The sequence below is a fragment of the Crocuta crocuta genome, unplaced genomic scaffold, assembly GCF_008692635.1.
Source record: "Crocuta crocuta isolate KB4526 unplaced genomic scaffold, BGI_CrCroc_1.0 scaffold336, whole genome shotgun sequence".
Lineage (NCBI taxonomy): Eukaryota > Metazoa > Chordata > Mammalia > Carnivora > Hyaenidae > Crocuta > Crocuta crocuta.
In genome coordinates this window covers 726,185-753,539 of record NW_027527943.1, presented here as the reverse complement: position 1 = coordinate 753,539, position 27,355 = coordinate 726,185, and the positions used below count along the sequence as shown (strand labels likewise).

Genomic DNA, 27,355 nt, shown 5'->3' with positions numbered 1-27,355 from the left:
CTATTTTTCTATCACTGGTCAGAGCTCCTCTCTGCTTATTATGGCTTAATAAAGATGATTAGATCTTCAAACTTACTTGGTTGAATTTGTGTTAACAGAAGTACAAGTGAAACGGCAACAGTAAACGTAAGTTACTGTCAAAGTTCTAGTTCTCACACATTGGCCCAGGGATTCAAGAGAGTTCACGTTTTTTAGGGGCGCCTGCGTGGCTGAGTCGTTGGGCACCCAATTCTTGATTTTGGCTCAGGTCACGATGTTACGGTTCCTGAGCTCGAGCTCCAGGCCGGGCTCTGCACAGTCAGTGTGGGGACTGCTGGGGATTCTGTCTCCCTTTCTCTAAGCCCCTCCCCAACTCGCACTCTCTCTCAAAACAAGCTTTTTTTTAAAATATAAGTTCACATTCTAGGGCACGCAGACCCCGCGTGCGCCAGGGTTATCCTCAGCCACCGTTTGTAAACCAGCGCTCCTGAAGGCCCAGGGAGGCTCTGCGGGGGTGAAGTCTGGGCGGCGCCCCCGGGGCGTAAGCTTCGGGTCCACTTCCCCGACTGGAGGCCGCGCGAGGCCTGCGGGCGCAGCAGGGCCGCGTTTCCCGCTACACGGGGGCGAGAGGAGCTCATCTCGGAGCTCGGTAACCTCGGGGATACCTGAGAGGCCGCCGGGTAAACGGACTCACAGCGCCGCAGGAGACGCCGGGGCTTCTGGGAGTCGCAGTCCGCGGCCCGACCGCCTTCTGCGCAGACTCAACGTCCAGAGCACGGAAGCTTTGAGAGAGGGGGCAGCGCCGTCCTCCCACCGGAAGTGTCCGATCGGAACCATCCTGTAGGAGAGGTGAGTCCGGGTCTGAGGACCCGAGGGTCCGACCCTTTGCCCCCTACAAGCAGCCGGTCTGTTCACTGTCCCTTCAGGCTTGCAGCAGCCCCGCCAGGACTGCGGAGGAATCCCGAGGAGACGGGGAGGCAGGCGGGCGCGAGGCTCGCCGTTCGGAGGGCTTTGCTCACGCCCGCCTCCTGAGGGGCGGTGGTTTCCATGGTTACCCGCGCCGCGTGTGACGTCACCGCCGCGGGCGGGGCTGGGTCACTAGCAGGAAAGGCCAGCGCGGCTGCGGCCTCGGGCGGCAGCTTTCCGCGGGGAGGAGCTGCTCCGACGTCTGGCGGGAGGCGGAGCGGGACGGCCCCGCGTGCTGGTGGCGTGTGTCCACACTGTGGACGTTGGCTGTTTCTCNCCCTGTCCTCCATCCCTGTACCTCCTTCCCTCCCCGTCCCCCTCCCCCTGCACACCCCGGCCTGCTTTCCTGGCAGTTACTCCTCTTCTAAGAGCGTCTAGAGGCTTCTCAGGCTTTCCTTCCATCAACAAGTGTGAGAACGTAGAAAATAGCGCGTTGTCCTTAACCTACTGGAGTTCCAGCCCGTTGATAAAGAGAAACAGCCAAAGCTGAAGATTATACAGGATGATGACTTGTATTCACAGGTGTTCTGATTTAGGTACTGTATGAGCTCAGGGCAGGGATGACAAATTACTAAGCAGAGGGAGCGGAGTTCTTAGTCACTCCGAATATTAGAGCGAGCTGCTAGCTGGCATCGCCGTCCATCTCCTGTTCGTTCCCACTTCCTAAACTTTTCTCCTGTCCCTTCCTTTTTGCCTTTTGAATATTTTTCATCTTTTATTGTCCAGTTTAAGCCCCATCAGCTCTAGGAAATGTTTCCTACCCTTTGCATGTAAACACACACAGGGTCTGCCTGTCCCAGAACGTTGGCATATTTGATGCCTCTCCCATACAACTTGTTTAGTACCTCAGCTTTAGCATCTATCAGCATTTCAGTGTGTGTCATGTGAAACATAACTTATGTAGTTGCTTTTAACTCGTGTGTTTTATGTCATTTCTTTACAATTGTTTTGCAAACTATTTAATTCCTGACGGCTTTACATCAGAATATGGATTTTCCAGGTACACCCACCCTAACTGCCACAGCGTCCCTGGTGTTCCTACCAAAGTTCCCACATGACGATTAGGCAATGAGTTCAGCTGGGAACCAACTCACTTTCGTGGAAATCATTGCTGTACAACTTCTAGCCCAGAGTTTGCCTGTGTTCAGATTCTTAATTAATTACATGTCAATGCAACAATCAGCAATCAACTTGGTGAAACGTTTAGGAGAAGGATCTGAAAGATTGATATTTGCATTCTGCTCCTGTAGTCTACGGCTTCACAGCTAAATTCCTTTTACTCAGTTTTTCAGTTCAGAAACGAGACCGTTTCTGTGTGCTGAGACTTGAGGAAATGATATTTAATAACAAGACTTGTGGAAGATGGATAAGCAAGTCATGGTGCGGGCTTATTCTATTTAACTTTGTGGTCCAATATACGACTGAGCCAGGAAACTGGGAAGGTAAAGAAGGAACTGTTGGGATAAAACAAACCTATTTGAGACCTTTCAGGAAGGAAATACTTAACATTGATTGAAACAGCCTTTTAACTAACTTGGATTTGAAAAAAAATTAATAAACATTAAAAGGTAATAACATAGGAAAAAAAGAGAGAAATGGTTAGCCTCTGGCTCTCAAGAAAAGTTGCCCTGTGGTGCCTAGCTAGCTCAGTCAAGGGAGCTTGCAACTCTTGATCTCAGGGTTGTATATTCAAGCCCTGCTCACTGCAGATTACTTAAAATCTTTTTTCAAAAGGGAGAAAAAAAAGAAAGAAAAAATTGCCCTTATTTAAGAGATTTATAAGTAATCCTAGTTCCAGATTTTGATTGATAATTTTCATTCCAAGCTTGTATTTTCCTTACACTTGTACGAGCACAAGTGTGGCCTCTCTCTGTTTCTCTTTCTATATTGCAGTCCATCCTAGAAATTAAGAACATATTAATCTCCACAAACAGTACTTGTCAGGTCTTTCTGCTCAGAAGTTTCCCTAGGCTCCCTAGTGCCTAAAAAATAAATTCTAAATTCGGGATCTTGACATTGGAGGCTTTCTACGTTAGGGCCCTTGCCTCTGCCTCTGTTATTTCCTTATACACACCTGCTGAACTTTTTGCTTTACACTTACATGATCCTACCATTAACCAGTTGTTCAGACTGTTTCCATGCTTGTGGTTTCCTCTTTGTCCCTCTCCCACATCCTTTCAAAATCCTTTCCATTCTTGAGAAGTTAATTCCTGAATTAAACTTACCCGACCATTACAAACTACTAGGCTCTCTTTGAATCTGCCATCTCTCTGAACCACTTTGTCATTTAACTATCCTGGTCCCTTTTTGTCTTTCTGACTTAAATATAATTTAATTCCATGTGTCATGTTAACATGTAGCATTGCCTTAAAGTTATAAGTTTTATATTTATTGTTTCTACTTTAAAGTATTTTGTTTTTAAATTTATTTTTTTAAATAGTTTATTCTCAAGTTGGTTTCCATATAATACCCAGCGCTCATCCCCACAAGTGCCCTCCTCCATGCCCATCCCCCTTCCCTTTCCCACTCTCCCCATCAGCCCTCAGTTTGTTCTCAGCATTCAAGACTCTCTCATGGTTTCCTCTCTCCCTCTCCTCNGTGAGGTGGTATCTCAATGTGGTTGTGATTTGTATTTCCCTGATGAAGAGGGATACTGAGCATCATTTCACGTGTCTGATGGCCATCTGGACGTCCTCTTTGGAGAATGTCTGTTCATAGCTTCTGCCCATTTCTTCACTGGGTTGTTTGTTTTTCGGGTGTGGAGTTTGGTGAGTTCCTTAGAGATTTTGGATACAAGCCCTTTATCTGATATGTCATTTGTAACTCTCTTTTCCCCTTCTGTCAGTTGCCTATTAGTTTTATGGATAATTTCCTTTTCTGTGCAGAAGCTTTTAATCTTGATGAGGTCCCAATCGTTTATTTTTGCTCTTCATTCTTTTGCTTTTGGGGAAGTGTCAAGTAAGAAATGCTGCGGTGGAGGTCAAGGAGGTTGTTTCCTTCTTTCTCCTCTAGGGTTTTGATGGTTTCCTGTCTCACATTCAAGTCCTTTATCCATTTTGAGTTTATTTTTGTGTATGGTGTGAGAAAATGATCTAGTTTCATTTTTCTGGATGTTGCTGTCCAGTTCTCCCAGCACCATCTGTTAAAGAGGCTGTCTTTTTTCCATTGGATACTCTTTCCTGCTTTGTCAAAGATTAGTTGGCTGTACATTTTTGGGTCCAATTCTGAGTTCTCTATTCTATTCCATTGGTCTATGTGTCTGTTTTTGTGCCAATACCATACTGTCTTGATGATGACAGCTTTGTAGTAGAGGCTAAAGTCTGGGATGGTGATGCCTCCCGTTTTGGTTTTATTTTTCAGTATTACTTTGGCTATTCGGGGTCTTTTGTGGTTCCATACAAATTTTTGGATAGTTTGTTCTAGTTTTGAGAAGTATGCTGGTGCAATTTTGATTGGAATTGCATTGAATGTGTAGAGTGCTTTAGGTAGTAATGACATCTTAACTATATTTATTCTTCCTATCCATGAGCATGGAATGTTTTTCCATTTCTTTGTGTCTTCTTCAATTTCCTTCATAAGTTTTCTATAGTTTTCATCATACAGATCTCTTAAATCTTTGGTTAGGTTTATTCCTAGGTATTTCATGGTTTTTTGTGCAATTGTGAATGAGATCAGTTTCTTGATTTCTCTTTCGGTTGCTTCATTGTTGGTGTATAAAAATGCAACCGATTTCTGTACGTTGATTTTGTATCCTGGAACATTGCTGAATTCATGGGTTAGTTCTAGTAGACTTCCGGTGGAGTCTGTCGGGTTTTCTATGTAGAGCGTCATGCCATCTGTGAAAAATGAAAGTTTGACTTCTTCTGTGTCAATTCTGATGCCTTTTATTTCCTTTTGTTGTCTGATGGCTGATGCTAGGACTTTCAGCACTATGTTAAACAACAGTGGTGAGAGTGGACATCCCTGTCGTGTTCCTGATGTCAGGGGGGAAAGCTCTCAGTTTTTCCGCATTGAGAAGGATGTTAGCTGAGGGCTTCTCATAGATGGCTTTTATGATGTAAATAAGTTCCTTCTATCCCCACTTTCTCGAGGGTCTTATCAAGAATGGATGCTGTATTTTGTCAAATGCTTTTTCTGCATCTATCGACAGGATCATATGGTTTTTATCTTTTCTTTTGTTGATGTGATGGATCACAATGATTGATGTGCGAATATTGAACCAGCCCTGTAACCCAAGAATGAATCCCACTTGATCTTGGTGGATAATTCTTTTTATGTGCTGTTGGATTTGATTTGCAAGTATCGTGTTGAGGATTTTTGTATCTGTATTCATCAAGGATATTGGCCTGTAGTTCTCTTTTTTGCTGGGTCTATGTCTGGCTTGGGAATCAAAGTGATGCTGGCTTCATAAAATGAGTCTGAAAGTTTTCTTTTGATTTCTATTTTTTGTAATAGCTTGAGAAGAATGGGTATTAATTATGTTTAAACGTCTGCTAGAATTCCCCAGGGAAGCCATCGGGCCCAGGGCTCTTATTTGTTGGGAGATTTTTGATAACTGATTCAATTTCTTCACTAGTTATGGGTCTGTTCAGATTTTCTGTCTCTTCCCGTGTGAATTTTGGTAGTGAGTGTGTGTTTAGGAATTTGTCCATTTCTTCTAAGTTGTCCAATTTGTTGGCATATAGTTTTTCATGGTATTCCCTGACAGTGGCTTGATTTTTGAGGGGTTGGTTGTAATTAGCCCATTTTCATTCATGATTTTGTCTATTTGAGTGCTCTCTCCTTTCTTTTTGAGAAGCCTGATTAGAGGTTTGTCAATTTTGTTTATTTTTTCAAAAAACCAACTCTTCGTTTCAGTTCTCTGTTCAACTGTTTCTTTGGTTTTTATATTGTTTATTTCTGCCCTGAGTTTTATTATGTGTCTTCTCCTAGTGGGTTTGGGGTGCTCTTGTCACTCGCCCTCTAGTTCCTTTAGGTGAGCTGTTAGATTTTGCACTTGCACTTTTTCTAATTTCTTGAAATAGGCCTGGAGTGCAATGTACTTTCCTCTTAGGACTGCCTTTGCTGCATCCCATAGAGTTTGGATTGTTGTATTTTCATTTTCATTTGTTTCCATTTATTTTTAAATTTCTTCTCTAATTGCCTGATTGGCCCATTTATTCTTTAGTATGGTGTTCTTTAACCTCCATGTTTTTGGAGGTCTTCCAGACTTCTTCCTGTGGTTGATTTTGAGTTTCATAGCGTTGTGATCTGAAAGTGTGCATGGTATGATCTCAATTCTTTTATATATATTGAGGGCTGCTTTATGTCCCAGTATGTGATCTATCTTGGAGAATGTGCCATGCGCACTTGAGAAGTAAGTGAATTCCATGGCCCCAGGATGTAGAGTTCTAAATATACCTGTCAAATCCATCGGGTCCAATGTGTCATTCAAGTCNCCAGTAGCATGATAGATATTTCTCCATCCCCTTACTTTCAATCTGAAGGTGTCCTCCAGTCTAAAATGAGTTTCTTGTGGACAGAAAATAGATGCATTTTGTTTGTTTTTTTAATCCATTCTGCTACCCTATGTCTTTTGATTGGAGCATTCAGCCCATTTACATTCAGTGTTATTATTGAAATATATGGGTTTAGAATCATCGTGTCCTTTATGGGATTTATTCTTNGATACAGATATTATTCCATTTGATTGTACTGCTGAGCTCCCAAATCTCCTGTCATGTTTCTGTATCAGTATATCTCTCTTTTTCTCAGCTTCCTCTTTTTCTAGAATTGTCTTCTAAATCACTTATTCTCCTTTCTGCCTCTTCAATCCATGCATTAGGTGCCTCCATCCATTTTATTTTACATCTCATTTATAGCATTTTTTTTAATACATCACAACTATTTTTAAGCTCATAGTCTTTGTAGCAATAGTTTCTCTGATGTTTTCCATGCCTTTTTCAAGCCCAGCGATTAATTTTATGACTAGTGTTCTAAATTATTGTTCAGTTATTTTGCTTATACCTGTTTTGAGCAGTTCTTTAGCTGTCAATTTTCCTGGAATTTCTTTGGAGGAGAGTTCTTCTGTTTCATCATTTTTGTTAGTTTTCTGTCGCTTGTTAGTTTTAAAAGCTTGTTATGCTGTCTGCACCTGCGAGCGCTGCTGTACCAAAGAAGGCTCTGTGACTGTCCAGGGCCTGTCTGTTCAGAAAGTGTTCTTAAATGGTGTGTCTTGGTCTTTCTTGTTGAGACCTTGGTTATTTTATTTTCCTACTCATAGTGGTATTTTGGACTCTCCACCATGTGTACTTTGACTTGTTTCTTGAGGTAGCCCTGTCCACAGACGAGGCGTGCTCGCTGGCCAGAGCCCAGGGTGGGGCCGAGAGTTAGTGGTGACCAGGCGACCCGGGCAGTGGCAGAGACTGAGGCGCATGAGTCTGAGGCCACTGAGGCAGCGGTTGCTCTTAAATTTAAATTTTAAGCTGCTTTGAGGTAGAAATTATGTGACAATTGTCTCCACAGAACAAGTATTTCAGCGTTTATACATATGCTAAATGCCCACTACACTTGTGTGTAATGGAAAATATGATTTCTGCAATGTGATATTTCATCTTTATAGACAGTAATAGTTATTTTATAAATAAAAATATATTTTTATTTTTATTTTAGAAGAGCTCTCGAAACTAAATAAGACCTCACACAAAGCAGCAGTGGATTTTCTGGGAATATATTTCATCCCAAAATGACGACAGAATCAAAGAAAGCTACAGCTCAGAACCCTCAGGAGAATGCAGGACTTCTGATAGTGAAGATAGAAGAGGAAGATTTTGTCTGGAGGCAGGACACTTGCTTCCAGAGAAGCGATGGCCTCAGGCAAGAACTCTGCCGACAGCTTTTCAGGCAGTTCTGCTACCAGGATTCCCCCGGGCCCCGAGAGGCGCTTCGCCGGCTCCGCGAGCTGTGCCGCCAGTGGCTGCGGCCCGAGACGCACAGCAAGGAGCAGATCCTGGAGCTGCTGGTGCTGGAGCAGTTCCTGACCATCCTGCCCGCCGAGCTCCAGGCCCGGGTGCGGGAGCACCACCCAGAGAGCGGGGATGAGGCGGTGACCATACTGGAAGATCTAGAGAGAGGCACTGATGACTCAGCAGTCCAGGTATGCAGGGGCCAGGAGATCTAAGACCTCCAGAGGGCTGGATCCCACAGTGAGAGGAAGAGGCCTGAGATAGAACACCCCCAAGGAGACCTACAGGGGCTCTTCCTTCAGCATTTATGTCTCCTTTCCACTCCAGCTGGCGCTCTGTCACATTTCACAGTTGAGTCGGACTTAATCCATCCTTCTGCAGTTTTGTATTCCTGCAGAGGTTCTCTTTGTGTTTGGAGGATGTTCAGTTCCAACAGAGATTCTCTCACAAGCCCAAATGTACTTTATTTTTCTCAGGTTCCGGTCCTTGCACATGGACAAGAAATATTCAGGGGGAAGGTGGTGGTGCCTTCTGGACAAGCACTCAGTGCCCAGTTCTGGCCAGTGGACCCTGAAGCCCTTCGTGATTCTTCAGCATCCCTTGTGCTGGACTGTGGTAAGGAGCAGTATTGCAGGCATTTCATGTCACCGAAGGAGTGGGGCTGTGAATCCGCCTTCTCAGAATAGTCTCAGTCACTATAGGTATCTTTCCCTTTATTACCCCATGAGAGGTATGGAACTCTTTTCCTGTGTGCCATTGGCCAATTAAACACACACACACACACACACACACACACACAGAATTTGGTTCCTAATCAAACATGTTATCATTTTCCCATTTGTTTTTTTATCCAGAATATTTCCGAAACACAGGATATTTGTATGAGTAAATTAACGGAAAGAAAAATGAATGAGTGAGAAAATGTCAGAGAATGAGTAATGAAACAATAAGAGGAAGAAACACATCAAGAGAAATAAAACATGTTATTAAAGAAGCACATATAATGATAGAGAAGCAGATACATAGTGATATACTCAGAAATGGAATATAATTCAGATGCATACAACAAGATCCACACTATTGTCTTTTTTATTGTACTTTTGGTTTTACAAAGTTTTCACATTTTTATAGGAAGTTGGCTATACTTCTGGTGACCACCTCCATGGAATACTCATCACTATTTTAAAACTCATCTGTTTAAAAATTTTTTAAGTTTATTTTTATTTATTTTTGAGAGAAAGAGAGCAAACAGGGGGAAAGGCAGAGAGAGAGAAAGACAGGATCCTTACATGGGGCTTGAACTCACAAACCATGAGAACATGACTTGAGGCGAGATCAAGAGTCTGAGACACTTAACTGACCAAGCCACCCAGGCACTCCTAAAACTCATTTGTTTAAAAAGTTCATGGACTCAGTATCACTTTAGGTGTGAATGAACTCAAAAATAAGCCCAAGAGTACATTACAGTCTATTTTTTTAAAAATACTGAAATTCTGCTTTCAAGTTTGTTCTAGAAAAGTTTCCATCCATCCTATCCAAAATCATACATTTCTCCCATGCTAAGACCAGCACTGCCTAACCACCTTTCCTATCATAGAATATTCTAGAAAAAAGAAACCCAACAATAAAGACAAAATACATAATATAGGGTCATAAACATAGTATAAATTTGTGAGCCACAGGCAGGAATTGTGAGGACAAGATCATAAATGGATTCTGGAAACCAGATAAAAGAATTCAGGCAAGTTGTGGAAGAAAAGAGGGTGAAAGTTTCTGAGTAGGGTATAGGAGGCGACAGGGTTTTAAGGACAGTTAGTATGGTGAGAATATTCAGAGTAATTAGGAAGAAGAGCTCAGAGGCTGTGACAATCTCCTAGGTAAAAAGTAGTGACAAGGAGTGTGGTAGCAGAAATGTAAAGAAGGGGATTATTCAGGGGATAGTTAGCAGAAAGTGGTTACAGAATTTGATTAGCCATGCAAGATGAAGAAATGGGCGGGTGGATAGATGGATGGAGGTTTTCCCCTCCACATGCATTCTACTTGCTTTCGCCAGTTTCTCTCCTTTGTGTCCTTCAAGCCTTTAATTTGAAAGGCCACATTTGAAATTTTTAAAAAAATTTTTAAGTTTATTTTTGAGAGAGAAAGAGAGAGCACATGCACACAAGTGAGGGAGGAGCAGAGAGAAAGGGAGAGAGAGAATCCCAAGTAGGCTCCACATTGTCAACAGAGTCAGATGCAGGCTCACACTCACCAACCATGAGATCATGACCTGAGTCGAAACCAGGAGTCAGGCGCTGAAGTGACTGAGTGTGCCAGCCACCCCTGAAAGGCTACATTTTCAGAGTAGCCAAGTGAAGTACCAATATGCAACAGTCTTGACTATTTCTTCCAACTCAGCAAACAGATATTTACCACTTTCTCATTGCATTATTTTAGATAATGAGAGTGAAAACAATGGATCCATGCCAAAGTTGGACATTTATGACAAAATCGAATCACAGAGAATTCTATCGGGAAGAATTTCAGAATTTGTGTCAGAAGGATCTGCTGAGCCTGAAGATATCTGTAAGTCTGCAGGCAGGTTAAAGAGACAATGGGAGAAAGAATCAGAAGGGTCTCAGAGATCATCATCTGCTCAGGATGGAGGTTTTAGTAAAATCCTTACCCACAAAAATACACTTACAGGTGAAATAAACCATGATGGATGTGACAGAAGCTTAAACCTGAACTCAAGTGAATTTACACACCAGAAATCTCGTAAACACAGTACCTATGACCAAAGTTTCAAATGGAATTCAGATTTTATTAAGCATCAAAGAATTTATGCTGGAGAAAAAATTCACCAATATGGAAAATCTCTCAAGAACCCAAACCATATTAAACAAGCAGCAATTTTTAGTGGGGAGAAAACCCACCAATGTAATGAATGTGGGAAAGCTTTCAGACACAGCTCAAAGCTTATTAGGCATCAGAGAATCCACACTGGAGAGAGGCCCTATGAATGTAATGAGTGTGGGAAAGGCTTTGGGGGAAACTCAGATCTTATTAGACACCAGAGAATTCACACTGGGGAAAGACCCTTTGAATGCAAAGAATGTGGGCGAGCATTCAGCCTGAATTCACATCTCATCCTGCATCAGAGAATTCACACCAGAGAGAAACCCTATGAATGTAGTGAGTGTGGGAAAACCTTCAGAGTGAGTTCACACCTCATTCGACACCTGAGAATCCACACTGGAGAAAAACCCTATGAATGCAGTGAGTGTGGGAGAGCCTTCAGTCAGAGTTCACACCTTCGTCAACACCAAAGAATTCACAAGAGGGAAAACCTAATAATGTAAAGAACTTAAATTTTTATTGAAATGCTAAAGAAATAGCAAAACATGAAAAACACTGAATAAAAAATATTGAGATGAATGACTGAAAGGCCAGTGTCTCTTTTCTCTTGTTCTCTGACTTCTGTCCTACATATGGTCTTCACTGTGTGTGTGCTTTCTGTGAGACAGGGTTTGCCTCTTCCCCCAGTGATTGACTGCTAAAGTCAAACCAGAAGAGCAGAATTTGGAGGCTGATAAATAGGTTGGTCTATGGCAATGGGGATGAAGGAAAAAGGGCCTCTGTTGGGAAGTAACCATAATTACAGCGTGGAAGGGAGAAGATTCAGGTAAAGAGGATGATCATCAACACTAGTGAATGATCCGCCACAAGAGGAGGTGAGCTAAGCCCTGAAGTGGAAATGGCCTGAGCAATACATAACAGCGCTTTCAGAACATTCCTTTAAATGAAGGCACAACAAAACTAAATTAGTCATGCCAGGGACGCCTGGGTGGCTCAGGTGGTTAGGAGACTCTTCGTTTTGGCTCAGGTCATCATCTCAGTTTGTGAATTCAAGCCCTTCGTCCTGCTCTGTGCTGCCACTGTGGAGCCTGCTTGGGATTCTCTCTCCCTCTCTCTTTGCCCCTGCCTCACTTGTGCCTTCTCTCTCTCAAAATAAATAAATAAACTTTAAAAAGGTGGATGGGGGGAGAAGACCATGCCAAACACCAGGACCTACACAATGGTAGCATTCTAATATGTAGACCCAAATCTGTGTCCAGAGATCTTGCAGGAGGTAAGCCCGGAGAGCTTCCAAGGCAAGAGGCCAGAATCCAGAGATCCAAACAAGACAGGAGAGGAGAAATTGGGGGGAAAAAGGTGCTCAAACTGAACTGAACCTTGAGTTTGGAGGAAACAGTAACATACCCAGGATCTTCCTGCCCCATACGGGGGGAGGGAGGGAGTTGAGCACTTCCTTGAGGTGAATGGACCCAGACTGCAGTTCTGGGGAGCTCTCTTGACAGAAAGAGGGTCTCAGGCTACTGACAATTATGGAAGAAGGCTGAGGGAATGAGCACTTGTTGCTCTTCTCTCCAGAAACGACCGGGTAGAAAGGGTTGGCATCTGAGTGGAGAGAGGAATCCAACAAGTAGGAACTCCACCAGTGATTTCATGACACGAAGACAAATCTGGCTCGACTTCTTTTACCTACTTGATGAGGCACATTTTCCCTAATGTGAGGATAAAAACGATATAAGGCTTATATATCCCACTGGATACAGAAGGTGTTTCTGTGAAAATTCTAGCAAACCACGTCCTTTGTAGAATTATGATAATCTAATGTACAAAATCTTCCATTAATAGGCTTTATAACAAATAACTTAGCATGTTTCTCAATTACCTTGAATTAGAAATGTCCTGATGGAATCTCAGTAACCCAATACCTATATGGGGGAGGGGTTAACTACTGAACGCATAGTGTCTTTTCTGCGGGTGCTGTGTAATGCAGCCCCCGTCGTGACTGTAAAGCGCTGTTCCCCTCCCCATTCCGGGCTTGAGGAAACGGAGCCGGGGAGCGTCCTGCCCCACAGCCCACTGCGTGCAGGAATCTGGATGCAAACACACGCGCCGATGCGGGACTCGGACTCAACCCTTAACCTTGATTACGTCACTAACAGTATCACGACGGGCGGGGACACCGGAAGCTTCAGAGTGGGGGACAGGGGTGCGAGCACCTTCAGTCTTTCGGAAGGACCACGTCTACACGCGCCTCGAGTCCGCGGCGCCGCCCCTCCGGGCCGCGCGAGGCCACCACCGAGAGGAGCGTGTCCTAGAGAGGCCGGAAGCGGCCGGCTTCCGCCCTCGGTGTCTACCCCGCTTCCGGCCGGGTGGTGTGGCGGCGGGGGGGGCTGTGCGTTGTCCGCAGCGCCTGGGCCTCACGTCTCTCCGGCTGCCGCTGAGGGTTACGAACGGAATTCCGAGATGAAGGCGGCGGCGCCAGGAGGAGCTGGGGTTTGGGACCAGCAGGTGCGCACCCCCCCCCCGCAGGCCCGGGAGGGAGCGAGGACGCCCCTTGCCGGTGTCGTCTCCCCTCTGGCGCCGGCTGTGCGAGGCTGTGGCTCCCGGGGCGGCCCTGGCGCGTGTCCTCAGAACGCTCGGAGCCGCGCTCAGTGTGGTCGTTTTCTAGAAAGTCGTGACCTGAAGTCTCTCCTGCGCGTTTGCTTGAACTGGAAAACTGCAGCGCGCTCGGTGTGCTAGTTTCCTTTCAGTCCGTTTGTCGTCGAGCTTCACGTTCTCTCCGCATTACAGGGTTTACACGACAGAGTTCACCGGCGTCGTCCGTTTTCCTTCGGATCTAGGATTTCCGTGCTTCACTCGGTGGGTTTCCAGATGATGGGTCAGGTTTAACGCCAGTAAAACTTTTCAGCAGCCTTTCGCATTTGTGTACGTTAATGCCTCGTTTTGCGTCTGGAGTAGCCCCGAAACCACCCCCAAAGCCAGTCTCCCCCAAGCAGAGACTGCCACGTCCTCCAGCCTGGGCCATCAGCGTTTACTCCGTGACAGCCCGTACTGGCCGCACCGTGGCTGCTGAATCTCGCGACAGTGAAACAGCAGCACCACGCTTGGAGCCGAGAATGTGGGCTGTGCGGGGAGAACTCCCAGCAAGCAGGACGCGGCCGCTGCTGCCCTACCGTTGGGCATTTCTTTTTTTTATTTTATTTTATTTTTTTAATTTATTTCTGGGAGAGAGAGAGAGAGAGCGTGAGCAGGGGAGGGTCAGAGAGAGAGGGAGTCACAGACTGAAACAGGCTCCGGGCTCCGAGCTGGCAGTCAGCACAGAGCCCGACGCGGGGCTCGAACCCACGAACGCGAGATCGTGACCTAAGCGAAAGTCCGACGCTCAACCGACTAAGCCACCCAGGCGCCCCTCGTTGGGCATTTCTGTTACCAGGAGACGCCTGCACCTTGGGAGGCCCCGAACCAACTCTGCCGTCGGTGGCTGATGGGGCACCACGGAGCGGATCCTGACCATCCTGCCCGCGGAGCTGCAGGCCCGCGTGTTAGAGCATCAGCCCGAGAGCGGGGAGGAGGCTGCGATCCCGTGGGGGGGTTTGCAGAGAGAGCTCGAGGGAACAGGACGGCAGTTGTGATTAGGTAAGTGAATATTCCAACAGCATCTGTACAGCCGTGGAGCAAGGTTGCAGAGCTTCGGGCTCCACCTGAGCAGGCTCCGTGTATTCGTGTATGCGTTACTTACCTGGAATCTTTCTGTTTTCTCTTTTCTTTTCTTTTCTTTTCTTTTCTCTTCTCTTCTCTTTCTTATGTTTATTCATTTTTTGAGAGAGCCCAAGTGGGTGAGGGGTGAATCCGAAGCAAGCTCTAGGCTCCAAAGCTCAGAGCTCCACACTGGACTCAAACTCCCAAACTGGGAGATTAGGACGCTTAACACCCTAAGGTGTCATTCTAAGGTATTGGTTCAGTCATTGAGTCCTTCACAGACCCAACCTTAATCGTTTCCAGGTTGTAGCCACTACATGTGTAATGGGAGTGTGTTCAGAATTTCCTCACCAGGCAGCACAGAAGCTACCAACTATTCCACGCCAAGAAACGTCTAGACTTCCAGGCCATTCATGAGCAAGGTAAGCCTCAGAATGCATTTTTTTTTTTTTAAATGTTTTTTAAATTTATTTCTGAGAGAGACAGCATGAACAGGGGAGAGAGAGGGAGACACAGATTCTGAAACAGGCTCCAGGCTCTGAGCTAGCTGTCAGCACAGAGCCCAACCCAGAGCTCGAACCTATGAACCATGAGATCATGATCTGAGCTGAAGTTGTACGCTCAACTGACTGAGCCCCCCAGGGCCCCACCCTCAGAATGCATCTTGAGAGAGGATAGTTGAACGCTGTGCTGGCCTTCCAGATTCAAAAGCATGCGGAACACCTCAGACAGAAACGCAGCAAAGAATCCAACTGGATACCTGTCCTCTCAGGTGCGGACAGCATTCCAGCGTGGGCAGCACTGTCCAAGGATGACAATGCTGTCACTTCTGGTGGCAGACTCATGAGGAAGTTGTACACCAGCATTCCTAACCTCATTTAACAACCTTTTCAGACTGCTCTCATAAAATGTATCTTAACTTAGACCTATTTATGTTTTCATCACATATAATATCATGGCCTAACTTCTACTGTACATTTAGTACTTTCTTTGTAAAACAGAACTCACTCTTTTGTCTTAAAATGACCTTTTCTAAATTTCCCGGATCCTTTAAAGCTATTTTGTACCTCTTTTCTGTTCCCCTGTAACGGCAGCTACATTACGTACCTCATCTTTCAGACTTATCAAACACTGTTTTTTCTTTTGATTTTTGCTGTCTTTAGTTAAGAGTGATTCTAAAATATCGTAGATTTTTCTTTTTCGGTATTATCTCCTTATTGGCCCCCTTTCCTCTAACCTCAGTACATTTGAATCTATCCAGACCATCAATTAAAAGCAAATTTTTTGGGGACGCTTGGGTGGCTCAGTCAGTTGAGTGTCCGACTTCTCCTCAGGTCATGATCACACGGTTTGTGAGTTCAAGCCCCATGTCGGGCTCTGTGCTGACAGCTCAGAGCCTGGCACCTACTTCAGATTCTGTGTCTCCGCCTCTCTCTGCTCCTCCCCGCTTGCACACTCTCTCACTCTCGATCAAAAATAAGCAAACATTAAAATTTTCTTTCTTTCTTTTTTAACTTTTTCTTTTTTTCGAGGCACCCAGGTGGCTCAGTTGGTTAAGTGTCCAACTTTGGCTCAGGTCATGATCTCAGTTCATGAGTTCGACTCCTGCATTGGGCTCAGAACAGTCAGCGAGGGTATTCTCTGTCACCCTCTTTCTGCCCTCCCCACTTGTGTGTGCATGCTCCCCCCAACAAAATAAGCTTTAAAGAAAAAAAAGAAAAATATTATTTTTCTTTGTCATTTTCCTCTGAGGTCCCCAGACTTTCTGTGTATTTGCATTGTCTTCTATTTTTGACGCTCATTGTTACTCTCATTATTCAGTCCAACTCCCTTTTTGATTGTCACTCTATTTATCTCTTTCCTTGCCCACCTCATCCCCTAACTCTGTTCCTACAGAATGGGAGAAAATATTAAAACACAGGTGGGGCACCTGGCCGCCTCAGTTGGTAGAGCTTGCGATTCTTGATCTCAAGATCTTAAGTTCAAGGCCCACATTAGGCACAGAGCCTATACTTAAAAAAATAAATAAAGCACAGGCAGAGGAGGTGAACAGACATTTTCCCAAAGAAGACCAGATGGCCAAGAGATACAAATCATCAGGGAAATGCAAATCAAAACCACAATGGGATATTACCTTGTGCCAGTCAGAATGACTGGCATCAAAAAGACAAGAAATAACAAGCGTTGATGAGAATGTGGAGGAAATGGAATCCTCATGCACTGTTGGTAGGAATGTAAATTAGTGTAGCCACTGTGGAAAACAGTATGGAGGTTACTTAAAAATTTTAAAAAAGAACTACCATATAATCTATCAATCCTACGCCTGTATATATATCTGAAGTCAATGAAAACAGGCTATCACAAAAGCTATCTACACTCTTATGTTTAGTGCAGCATTCACAATAGCCGAGATAAGGAAATAACCAAGTGTCCATCAATAGATGAATAAAGTGTGGTGTATATATACAACGGAATATTATTCAGCCATGAGAAAGAAGGAAATCCTGCCATTTGTGACAACATAGGTGGAACTTGAGATAAGTCAGAGAAAGATGTTGTATGATATCACTTATATGTGGAATCTAAAAAAAGCTGAACTCATAAAAACGGGAATGGTTGTTACTCGCTGCAGAGTGGGGGAATTAGGAAGATGTTGGTCAACGGGTACAACCTTGCAGTTAGAAAATGAGTCAGTTTAGGGCCATAATGCACAGAATTGTGATTGTAGTACTGATAAGTACTGTATCACACACGAAAGTTGCTAAGAGACTAGATCTTAAATGTGTTCATCATAAAATACAATTATGTGACATGATGGAGGTGTTAGCTAATGCTAATCGTATTGTAATATATAAGTGTTATTGAGTCAGTGCTGTGTACCTTAAACTTACACAATGTTATATGTCAGTTATATCTGATTTAAAAAATAGAACTTTTGTATTTTTATTAAAAAAATTTTTTAATGTTTATTTATTTTTGAGAGAGAGACAGACAGACAGAGTACAAGGGTGGAAGGGCAGAGAGGGAGACACAGAATCCACAGCAGGCTCCAGGCCCCAAGCTGCAAGCACAGGGCTACCAGCACAGAGTCCAGTGTGGGGCTCAAACTCACAGACTGTGAGATCATGACCTGAGCCGAAATCAGACACTTAACCAACTGAGCACCCAAGTGCCCCGAGAACTTTTTTAAATGTCAGCATCTTGAAATGGACTCATCCTGACATGAAATTTATTTTTCCAAATCTTACTATCCATGTCATGATTTTTATCTTTTAGATTAATAATAATGGTGATAAAATAGAATTTTTAATTCATGCTATACAACAAAATTGGATTCAAAAATGATTCCTTCTTCTTTTCATTTCAACTCATAGTTTCTCTGTTTCAAACATAATTTCTTCTAGGCCCAAGTTTTGTTTTACTTTCTGAAATTAAAAAAGTCTTTAAAAAAAAAATCTTAAAATTTGAAAGCTCCTTTCTCCCATCTGAAAGCACTGATGTTACACATTTAAAAAAAATTTTTTTTAATGTTTATTTTTGAGAGAGAGCGTGAGCTGGGAAGAGGCAATAAGAGGGAGAGAGAGGATCCAACGTGGGCTTCTTGCTGACAGCAAAGAGCTTGATGTGGGGGTCAGACTCAAAAATTGTGAGATTATGACCTGAGCCAAAGTCAGATGCCTCACCAACTGAGCCACCCAGGTGCCCTGATATTCCACATTTTTTTAAACGTTTGTTTATTTTTTAGAGAGAGAGACACACAGAGTGTGAGCAGGGGAGGGGCAGAGAGAGAGGGAGATACAGAATCTGAAGCAGGCTTTAGGCTCTGAGGTGTCGGCACAGAGCCTGACATGGGGCTCGAACCCATGAACTGTGAGATCATGAACTGAGCTGAAGTTGGATGCTTAACCAACTGAGCCACCTAGGTGCCCTTTGATACTCCACATTTTTAAAAGAAAGAGTATTTGGTTGCAAAGACAGTAAAGTTTATGTCTTTTGAATCTGCAACTTTTATAAAAGTATAACAATAAGTATTTATAATAAACATTTTGGGGAAAAGATTTGGATTCATATCCTGGAAACAATTGTAATGTGTTTCTCAGGTGATCTTTGTGAGGTTTTAGTATCTTTCTTATTTCTCCTTTTTATAGTCATACTCTTTGTTTTGGTGTTCTATTTTGATGTGGCAGAATCAATACTCACCGGTAGCACAACTTCTCATATCAACACAGAAATACATATATTCAAAATGCTTTCTAGTTGTTAACTTCTTTTTATCTTCATAATATCCTTATAGCTATTATCCACATTTTATTGAAGAAAATTCTGGGTATAAAGAAGTTAAATAACTTGTCAACAGTTGTAAGGTTATGAGGTGAAGATGAGGATTCTCCAAATCAACAGTTTATTCATCCAGAGACAATGGGTAACCCTTTATACTATTGCTGTGTAGGTACTGCAAAGAATATTTATGAGGGTTTAACTAGAAAAGGGTTTTTTTTTTTAATTCATATCTATTTTTTTATTCAAGTGTAATTAATATACAGTGCAGTGTTAGTTTCAGATGCACAATATGATTCAACAGTTCTGTACATTACTCAGTGTTCATAAGTCAGTGAGAAAAAGACAATTACCAGAAATGGCTATGTTAAAGGATCATCTCCATACAAGGGTCTGACATTAGAAAAAAAACTGCCATGTCAGGAGGAAAAGACCATGAAGCTTTTCTCATGCTTCTTTCCATAGAATCCTTTTCCAAACATATTATCTGTTGAAAGAGGCCTGAATTCTTAATAAAATTGCCTGAATATGTTGCCCATTATTAGAGCTTCTTATCCACAGGAGTAGTCTGAGGCCTTACCAGAGAAGAACTCACCTGAAAAGCTCTCCCACATTTATTACACTCATTGGGTTTCTGTAATACTGAATAAAGCTAGTGTTGGCACTGGAAGTTTTCTCACGTTCTTTACATTTTTTTTAAAGTTTACTTATTTTTGAGAGAGAGAGAGAGAGAATGAATCCCAAGCAGGCTCTATGCTCTCAGCACAGAGCCCAACATGAGCCTCAAATTCACAAACCTTGAGATCCTGACCTGAGCCAAAATCCAGAGTTGGACACTTACCTGACTGAGCCACCCGCAGGTCCCACACTCTTTACATTTATAGGTTTCACTCCAGCAAGGATTTTCAAGTGACCAGCAAGATGAAAGCATTAAATAAAAGCTTTCTCCCACTTACTGCAGTGATAACAATTTCTCCCCAGAGTGGGTTCTCTGATGTTCAGAAACAGGGGAGAGCTGAATAAAGGCTTTCCCATACTCAGAGCAGCTCTAAGGTTTTGCCCTGTGTTCCAGGGGATATTTCTCCTATGTGTATCACCTGTGTGTTGGAAGACTTCTTCACAACTGCCTTCCCTGTAAGTCTCCCCAGTGAGTCTCCTAGATAGGCAGTGCTAGCTTCAAAGCTGTGGTACCGAGGCAGTCACACAGGGCCCTAGCGCTCAGAAGGTCCTGCTTTCAGTAGGTCTTAACTTGGTTTAATATGCTCTGTTGTCACAGTCTTGAGGTTCTAAATTTTATCTTTGAACTCATGTTCTATAAGTAAAACAGGACAGTAACACATGCACCTACGCAAAGGGTTTGTCTGGCCTTTCGATACAGCGTTTATAATCCCCCAGGAACACAAAATTCCAATGGACCCGTGATTCATGAGAGTTGGTGAGATTCAAAGTAACTATGAAGGGGAGCAGAATAGGCTGCCCCAAAATGCACCACTTTGGCACATGGATTATTTTGAGCTGTAGTCATTCAAGACCCGGAAGACTTGGAAAAACATTTACCTCTCCATTAAGTACCTAAAATAATTTAGATAGGGGGCCTGTACCAGAAAAAGAGCTATTACCAGACATAACTTTTTAATCTGAAAGACTCAACCACATGCCATGGCAAATGTCTGGTTACCAAGCATCTGCTCTTAGCACCCTGTGAATTACCTTCCTCTCCTTTAAAGTCCCAGGTCTCTGGCCTATTCCTTGATTCAGGAGGGCATATAAACCTCAATTGCCTGAATTGCCTAGGGGTTTTATATCTTTAGGATTCCTACATGTACATAGTTAAATTTTTCTCCTGTTTATCAGTCTCATGTCAATTTAATTACTAGACCAGAAGGAGAGAAACTTTGCCTCTACATTTACAGAGTAAGCATGTTATATGTGCAGCTGAGAAAGCTGGGGTGCTGACAGCCAGGTGAGACCCTGTTTCCTGTCGGAACCATAATTTGTTCAGAATTTAGAATGCTGGCGAATGGCAGCGTCCAAGAAACAGGAACAACAAGAAACCCCACCACGTTCTTATTTGTGTTACTTCCCTGGGCTAGGCAGCTGCTTACTGGAAATGATGGCAGGAAGCGAAAGGAAAGAGAGCAACCAGCTGTCCCTTTCTTTTTCTTCCTCCTCACTCATCAGAAGCTAAAGGTAGAGGGGCGCCTGGGGGGCTCAGTTGGTTAAGCCTCCAACTTCGGCTCAGGTCATGATCTCATGGTTCGTGAGTTTGAGCCCCACATTGGGCTCTGTGCTGACGGCTCAGAGCCTGGAGCCTGCTTCGGATTCTGTGTCTCCTCTCTCTCTGCTGCTCCCACACTTATACTCTGTCTCAATAGTAAACATTAAAAAACAAAAAAACAACTAAAGATAGAGTTCTGGTAGAATGTGTACCTGTCAGCTTCGTACACTGTTACCACAGATCAGATATACGTATGCACACAGGAGCTATAAAATATTAATTGTGTGTAATTTGGTGAATCCAGATGCTTTTTATACTTGCATTTAAAACTGACATTGTACTGGGCGAGGCGGGGGGGGGACCTTGCTGGCTCACTTGGTAGAGCATAGGACTTTATAAGTAATCTCTACCTCAAATGTGGGGCTCGAATCCATGACCGTGAGGTCAAGAGTCACATGCTCTACTGACTGAGCCAGCCAGGTGCCTCACAACTCTTAATCTTGGGGTCATTGAGTTTAAGCCCCATGTTGGCCGTCGAGCCACAATGAAATGAGATGAAATGAGATGAAAATTTAAAAATTAAATAAAACTGACATTGGGCAATATAAAACTCAAAATTTTAATACTTGTTTACTTTAAATGGCATTAAATAACAAAAACACAATGGTGGGTTACGAGACAGCAGATGGTAGAAGATAAAAAGGGCTTATATTTTAATATCTTTAACAGTGTTTTTCCTGCTTTTTGAAGAAGGGGCCCCACATTTTCATTTTGCACGAGCCCTGCAGATTACTTAGCTGTACCGTCTAGGTGGGTGTATTTCTCTAAATAGTTGCTTAAAAAGAGCAAAGCACTTACTAGTACTACTTTTGTCACCAAAAGAAAAAGACTACACAGATATAACTTATTATCTGAGAGAGACACGTAAGGGAAGGAGCAAAGGATGATTTAAGCATGCCCCAGACTGTGTACTATGGGTTCACATAATCAAGCACAGATAACCAGGTCAGTTCGGGGGAGATAACACACAGTAGAGATCCAGGACACAGATGAGAATAGTAGATTTTTGGCAGTAATTGCAGTGAAAATTATGAGAGTATTAAAGAGTTATAACATACATAAAGCACTTTTGAAAGATACCTTCATTTAACCTTATAAGTCATTCCTCTAAGGTAGATTTTACTTTCGTCCCCCATTTACAGGTGAAGAAATAGAAGTTCATAGAGGTTAAAAAACTTGCCTGTGGTGATTTAAAATATAACCACAAATTCTTTGACACAACTCCATCTAAAAGATGGAGCCTAATTTCCCTCCCCTGGAGTCTTGGCTGAACCTAGTGACATACTTCCAAAAATCAGAATATGGTGGAAGCAGCAGTATGAAACTAGACCACAGAAGGCACTGCAGCCTCCTTGGTCTTTCTCCTGGATCACTCATTTTGGGAGAAACCAGCTGCCATACTGTGAAGACACTCCGGCAGCCCCACAGAGAGGTCCCCGTGTTAAAGAACTGACACATCCCGCCAAGTCATGTGAGGGAAGGATCTTGAAAGCAGATCCTCAGCTTTCTTCAGATGACTGCAGCCCAGCCAATTACCTCTTTTTTATTTTTAATGTTTATTTATTTTTGAGAGAAAATGAAAGTGGGTAACAGGCAGAGAGAGGGACAGAGGATCCAAGGATCCAAAGTAGACTCCACGCTGACAGCAGTGAACCCAATGCAGGGCTCAAACTTATGAACCATGAGATCATGACCTGAGCCAAAGTCAGATGCTCAACTGACTGAGCCATCCAGGGACTCCTTAACCACTATCTCTTGAGAATACCTTGAACCAGAACATTCTGCCAAGCCCCTTCAAATTCCTGACCCACAGAAACCATGGGTATGTGTTAAGATGGTACATTTTGGGGTAATTTGTTACATAGCAATAAATGTGAAGAGAAAATGACCACATTAGGAATTTTTAGAGAAAGAATAAATAGCATTCTCTGCTGGTGCACTGTCCCTAAAATGTCTGCTAAGTCACAGACCCCAGTACCAGATATTCTGACTCCAAAACCTACTTCTTTACTAGATTATTCTACTCATTATAAGGATGAGAAAAGAATGAGAAGAGAATCAAAGGAAAATGTAGAATTGGAAGTAGAGTGAACACAAATGGGAGAGAATTCATGAGAGCTGTAAGTGTTAGACTAAATCCATCACCAAAAGTCAATGAAACATCAGAGGGACTGAAGAGGAAGAGACTGTGAACTGGATAAAGTGGGGACAATGGCCATTGATAATAATATGCTCCAAAAGGGTCACCTAGTTGGGGCTTAGTCGGTTAAGCGTCTGGCTCCTGGTTTCAGCTCAGGTCATGATCTCAAGGTTCATGAGTTAAGACCCACATTGGGCTCCACGCTGACAGTGTAGAACCTGCTTGGGATTCTCTCCCCCACTCGTGCTAGTGCATACATGCTCGCGCTCTCTCTCTCTCTCTCTCTCTCTCTCTCTCCCCCCCCCTCTCTCTCTCTCTCTCTCTCTCTCTCTCTCTCTCTCAAATAAACCTTAAAGAACTTACCAAACTCCATACTCAAAAAACGTAATCCAGTGAAGAAATGAGCAAAAGACATGAATACACACTTTTCCAAAGAAGACATCCAGATGGCTAATAGACACATGAAAAGATGCTCAACGTCACTCATCATTGGGGAAATACAAATCAAAACCACAATGAGATACCACATTACACCCATCAGAATGGCTAAAATTAACAATTCATGAAATAACAGATGCTGGTGAGGATGTAGAGAAAGGGGAACCCTTTTGCACTATTGGTGGGAATGCAAACTGGTGCAACCACTCTAGAAAAACAGTATGGAGATTCCTCAAAAAATTAAAAATAGAACTGCCCTACAACCCAGCAATTGCACTACTAGTTATTTATCCAAAGGATACAAAAATGCTGATTCGAAGGGATACATGCACCTCAATGTTACAGAAACACTATCAACAGTAGTCAAATTGTGGAAAGAGCCCAAATGTCCATCAGCTGATGAATGGATAAAGAAGATGTGTTGTGTGTATATGTATACACAATGGAATACTATTGGGCAATGAAAGAGAATGAAATCTTGCATTTACAACAACATAGATGGCATAGAGTGTATTATGCTAAGTGAAATAAGTCAGAGAAAGACAAGTATATAGTTTCACTCATGGAATCTGAGAAATACAACAGATGAACACAGGGGAAGGGAAGGAAAAATAAGATAAAAACAGAGAGGGAGGCAAATCGTAATAAACTCTTAAATACAGAGAACAAACAGGATTGCTGAAGGAAGAGGGTTAGGAGGATGGGTTAAATGGGTGATGGGAATTAAGGAGGGCACTTTTTGGGGTGAGCATTGGGTGTCATATGTAAGACATGAATCATTGGGTTCTTTTTTTTTTTTTAATGTTTTATTTATTTTTGTGAGAGAGAGACAACAAGTGTGTATGAGCAGGGCAGGGGTAGAGAGAGAGGGAGGGAGGAAGGGAGGAAGACACAGAATGAGAAGCAGGCTCCAGGCTCTGAGCTGTCAGCACAGAGCCCGATGTGGGGCTTGAACTCAAGAACTGTGAGATCATGACCTGAGCTGAAGTCAGATGCTTAACCGACTGAGCCACCCAGGTACCCCATGAATCATTGGGTTCTATTCCTGAAGGCAAGACTACACTGTTAACTAACTTGAATTTAAATTTAAAAAAATCAAACAACTATCCACTTCAATCAATGAATAAACCTTAAAAACTAATATGCTCCAATAGAAATCTGAGAAAAGATTGAACACTCAAAAACCAGGGGAAAGTCTTATTCAGTACTGAAGATGGTGCTGAAACAACCTGTGGCCAGAGTTTTTAGGAGGATAGAGACAGATCTACAGTGATTTGGGAAGGCACTAAATACAGAAAACCCTCAACGTTTCAGGTGAGCACAAGGGACTCCAAGCATCCATCCAGGTCTCCATTTCTCATTTAACTGAGTCACAAATACTTTTAAGACTGGAGTGCCAGAAGTTATTACACCAGTAAGAGAATCCAGTTTCCACATTTTAATAAGTTTTCATTATTCTCTGCTGATTCAATAAGTCATTAAGTCTGATGAGTTTACTTAAGTGTTTCAGTTACATTTTAGTTTTATGGAGGACATACACCGATCACTCGATTTTCTAAATTCTTGCTCCCCAGATGATTCTCCTTCCATTTGTTCTAAGGCCCACTGTCCATTTAAAGCTCAGTGACTCCCGTGAAACCTTCACCGACCACCCCAGGGCAGAGTAAAAGTATCCATTGTTTTACTTCCTGACTACACCTTTGACAAATAAAAAAAATGGGTGCCAGGAAAAGTGCTCTGGAGGGATGGTCTGACTAAAAGTGAATTCTGCTCTTACCTTCCTGGTAGCACACTGAATTTCTAAGATTGATGGCATAGCTGGGTTCCTATAAGCCAGAGTTGGAAACTTCTGTTTAAAAGACATTTCCTGGGGCGCCTGGGTGGCTTAGTCGGTTAAGTGTCCGACTTTCCCTTAGGTCATGATCTCGCGGTTCGTGGGTTCGAGACCCGCGTCGGGCTCTGTGCTGACTGCCAGCTCAGAGCCTGGAGCCCATTTCAGAGCCTGTGTCTCCCTCTCTCTCTGACCCTCCCCTGCTCACGCTGTCTCTCTCTCTCCTAGAAATAAATAAAAATATTAAAAAAAAAAAAGAGACATTTCCTGTATAAGGCAATAACATAGGACCTGGAGAAAATCAGATTCAGTTGAGCTTGTGAGGGAACCACAATGGGAATTGGAAATAGAACTTCAGAAAATACATCACAGGTAGTGTAACCAAGGGACACAGAACAGGAGACCTAGGAACCAGAAGCTCAAGTATAGGAAAGCAGATAGCAGGAGTAAGAGACAGACTTGGAACCAGAGATTTTAGCTCAGTATGATCTACTCATTACAGTTTTGCATCCTTGTTCCCTCCCCCACCATCCTCAACTATCCTACCCAGATTATAGCTCTTTTTTTAATCCAGTCTCCTAGATCATCAAACTCCTTCCGCAAGGCTTCCTAGTACACTCACTTCCTCCACATTATGGTTGCTTCTTGTGCACACAGGCCTGGAGCTCTTTGGACAGGATGGTCAAGAACTACTTCAGCACCAGCACCTTTAGAATCTGCTTCTTAATGTGTATCTTGAATCTCCGCCACTAACAGCAAAGTTCCTGGAGTTGGCTCAGGGATTTTGGGGTCCTGGGTATCCATTTTCCACTAACATTACTTCCTAGAGCACTGGCAAAAGTTATTGTCAATAGATTTACTCCATTTCTGCCAGGATTCTTGCACCCTCATCTGCCCCCCCCCCGTTTTTTTTTTTATTATTTGAGGTTTGTGGCTTTTGGAGACTATCTTAGGTGTTAAGGTTGCTAAACCCTTCAACTCCTTAGCGATCATGATCTTGAATGGATCTGTGGTTCAGAAAGATTCCTCTGAATCTTTTGGGAGAATTCCTAATGCAGGGAAAACTTAACATTTCTCTGATACAGTTGTCACATACCCTAGTTTTGTGTAAGGTTTCATTACAACACTGCAAAATAAAATCTTGTTTTCAGGCTTAGGTAATGCTTTTGTAAAGCTATACAGGTAATCCTTTTTCCCTCCACAATGTCCTCAAAATTTTCAGGCTTTAATGTCAACCAACCAACTAAAAACCCATTTGTTAATCATTTACATACAAACTCAGCAGATAATAAAAAGGAAGATTAAGATAGATCCCTGTCATCCAGATGCTGATAATCTTCCAGAAATAATACTTCTGCCCCAGGAAGAGAAAGCCTTTGGTATGGGCAGACTGGGTACCAGATAAGAAAGAGAACAGAATTTAAAAGGAAGAAAGCAAAATCAAAGAAAAGCAATCAAATCCCAGCTAAAGGACATCTGTCTTGGAGCAACTGGCTCCAAGGATTTAGAGGAGCCGAAAGAGAAAGCCGGAGAAGGAGATGCGCTTTCCTTCTGGAACCTGAGCTGCTTCCGCACCAGGGCAGGTGCTCATTCTCCCCCATCTCAAACTCTGGAATACCCTCAACACTAGCTCTCCCCCCCCCCCCCGCGTTAATGCCATCAGTCTTCAGTTCTATCATAACCATCTTTACAATAGATCTCTTTTCCTACAAGGGTGATCTGCTTTGTCACAGATCATCTATGTTTGCCTCCTCAAGACTGAAGTCGTATTCATTTTCTCCCTTTTAGGCAGGTTCTCTGCTAGTCCTTTAAGTTAGCAAAAGCACCTCGGTGCTTCTCTGCCTCCCACTCCACCCACTAATTTAAAGAACCTCCAGAGTGGAAGCTTCTTGTACAAGCTGCAGCGCATCAGCTGTTAAATTTTCCAGTACTCTGTTTTCCACCTGAGATTCCGATTTTCTTAAACC

At 43.2% G+C, this 27,355-nt stretch overlaps 2 protein-coding genes across 3 annotated transcripts in view; both read left to right on the top strand.

Moving 5' to 3' along the window:
• The first annotated feature begins 548 nt into the window (after positions 1-548).
• Positions 549-11,309, top strand: ZNF165 (zinc finger protein 165). Of its 2 annotated transcripts, none has more exons than XM_077752410.1 (4): positions 549-828; positions 7,597-8,080; positions 8,366-8,504; positions 10,326-11,309. In XM_077752410.1, exons 2-4 carry the CDS (start codon positions 7,670-7,672, stop codon positions 11,228-11,230), a joined length of 1,455 nt encoding a protein of 484 aa, XP_077608536.1. In that variant the 5' UTR covers positions 549-828; positions 7,597-7,669; the 3' UTR covers positions 11,231-11,309. The 2 variants fall into 2 exon arrangements, with proteins under 2 accessions (XP_077608536.1, XP_077608535.1); XM_077752409.1 differs by lacking the exon at positions 549-828 and adding an exon at positions 1,281-1,481.
• A 1,928-nt stretch (positions 11,310-13,237) lies between these two features.
• LOC144221861 (zinc finger protein 396-like) overlaps positions 13,238-27,355 on the top strand; it is a 24,088-nt gene continuing 9,970 nt past the window's right edge. Inside the window, exons 1-2 of the mRNA XM_077752374.1 lie at positions 13,238-14,360; positions 14,727-14,845. The gene's annotated coding sequence lies outside the window, so the exon portion shown is untranslated. The remainder of the gene's footprint in view (positions 14,361-14,726; positions 14,846-27,355) is intronic.

Bases quoted from the DNA above. Each gene is read 5' to 3' on its own strand.
- ZNF165 (XM_077752410.1), top strand. From the start codon at position 7,670: ATGACGACAGAATCAAAGAAAGCTACAGCTCAGAACCCTCAGGAGAAT. The intron at 8,081-8,365 runs GTATGCAGGGGC...TATTTTTCTCAG, and splicing joins CTGATGACTCAGCAGTCCAG to GTTCCGGTCCTTGCACATGG. The intron at 8,505-10,325 runs GTAAGGAGCAGT...GCATTATTTTAG, and splicing joins ATCCCTTGTGCTGGACTGTG to ATAATGAGAGTGAAAACAAT.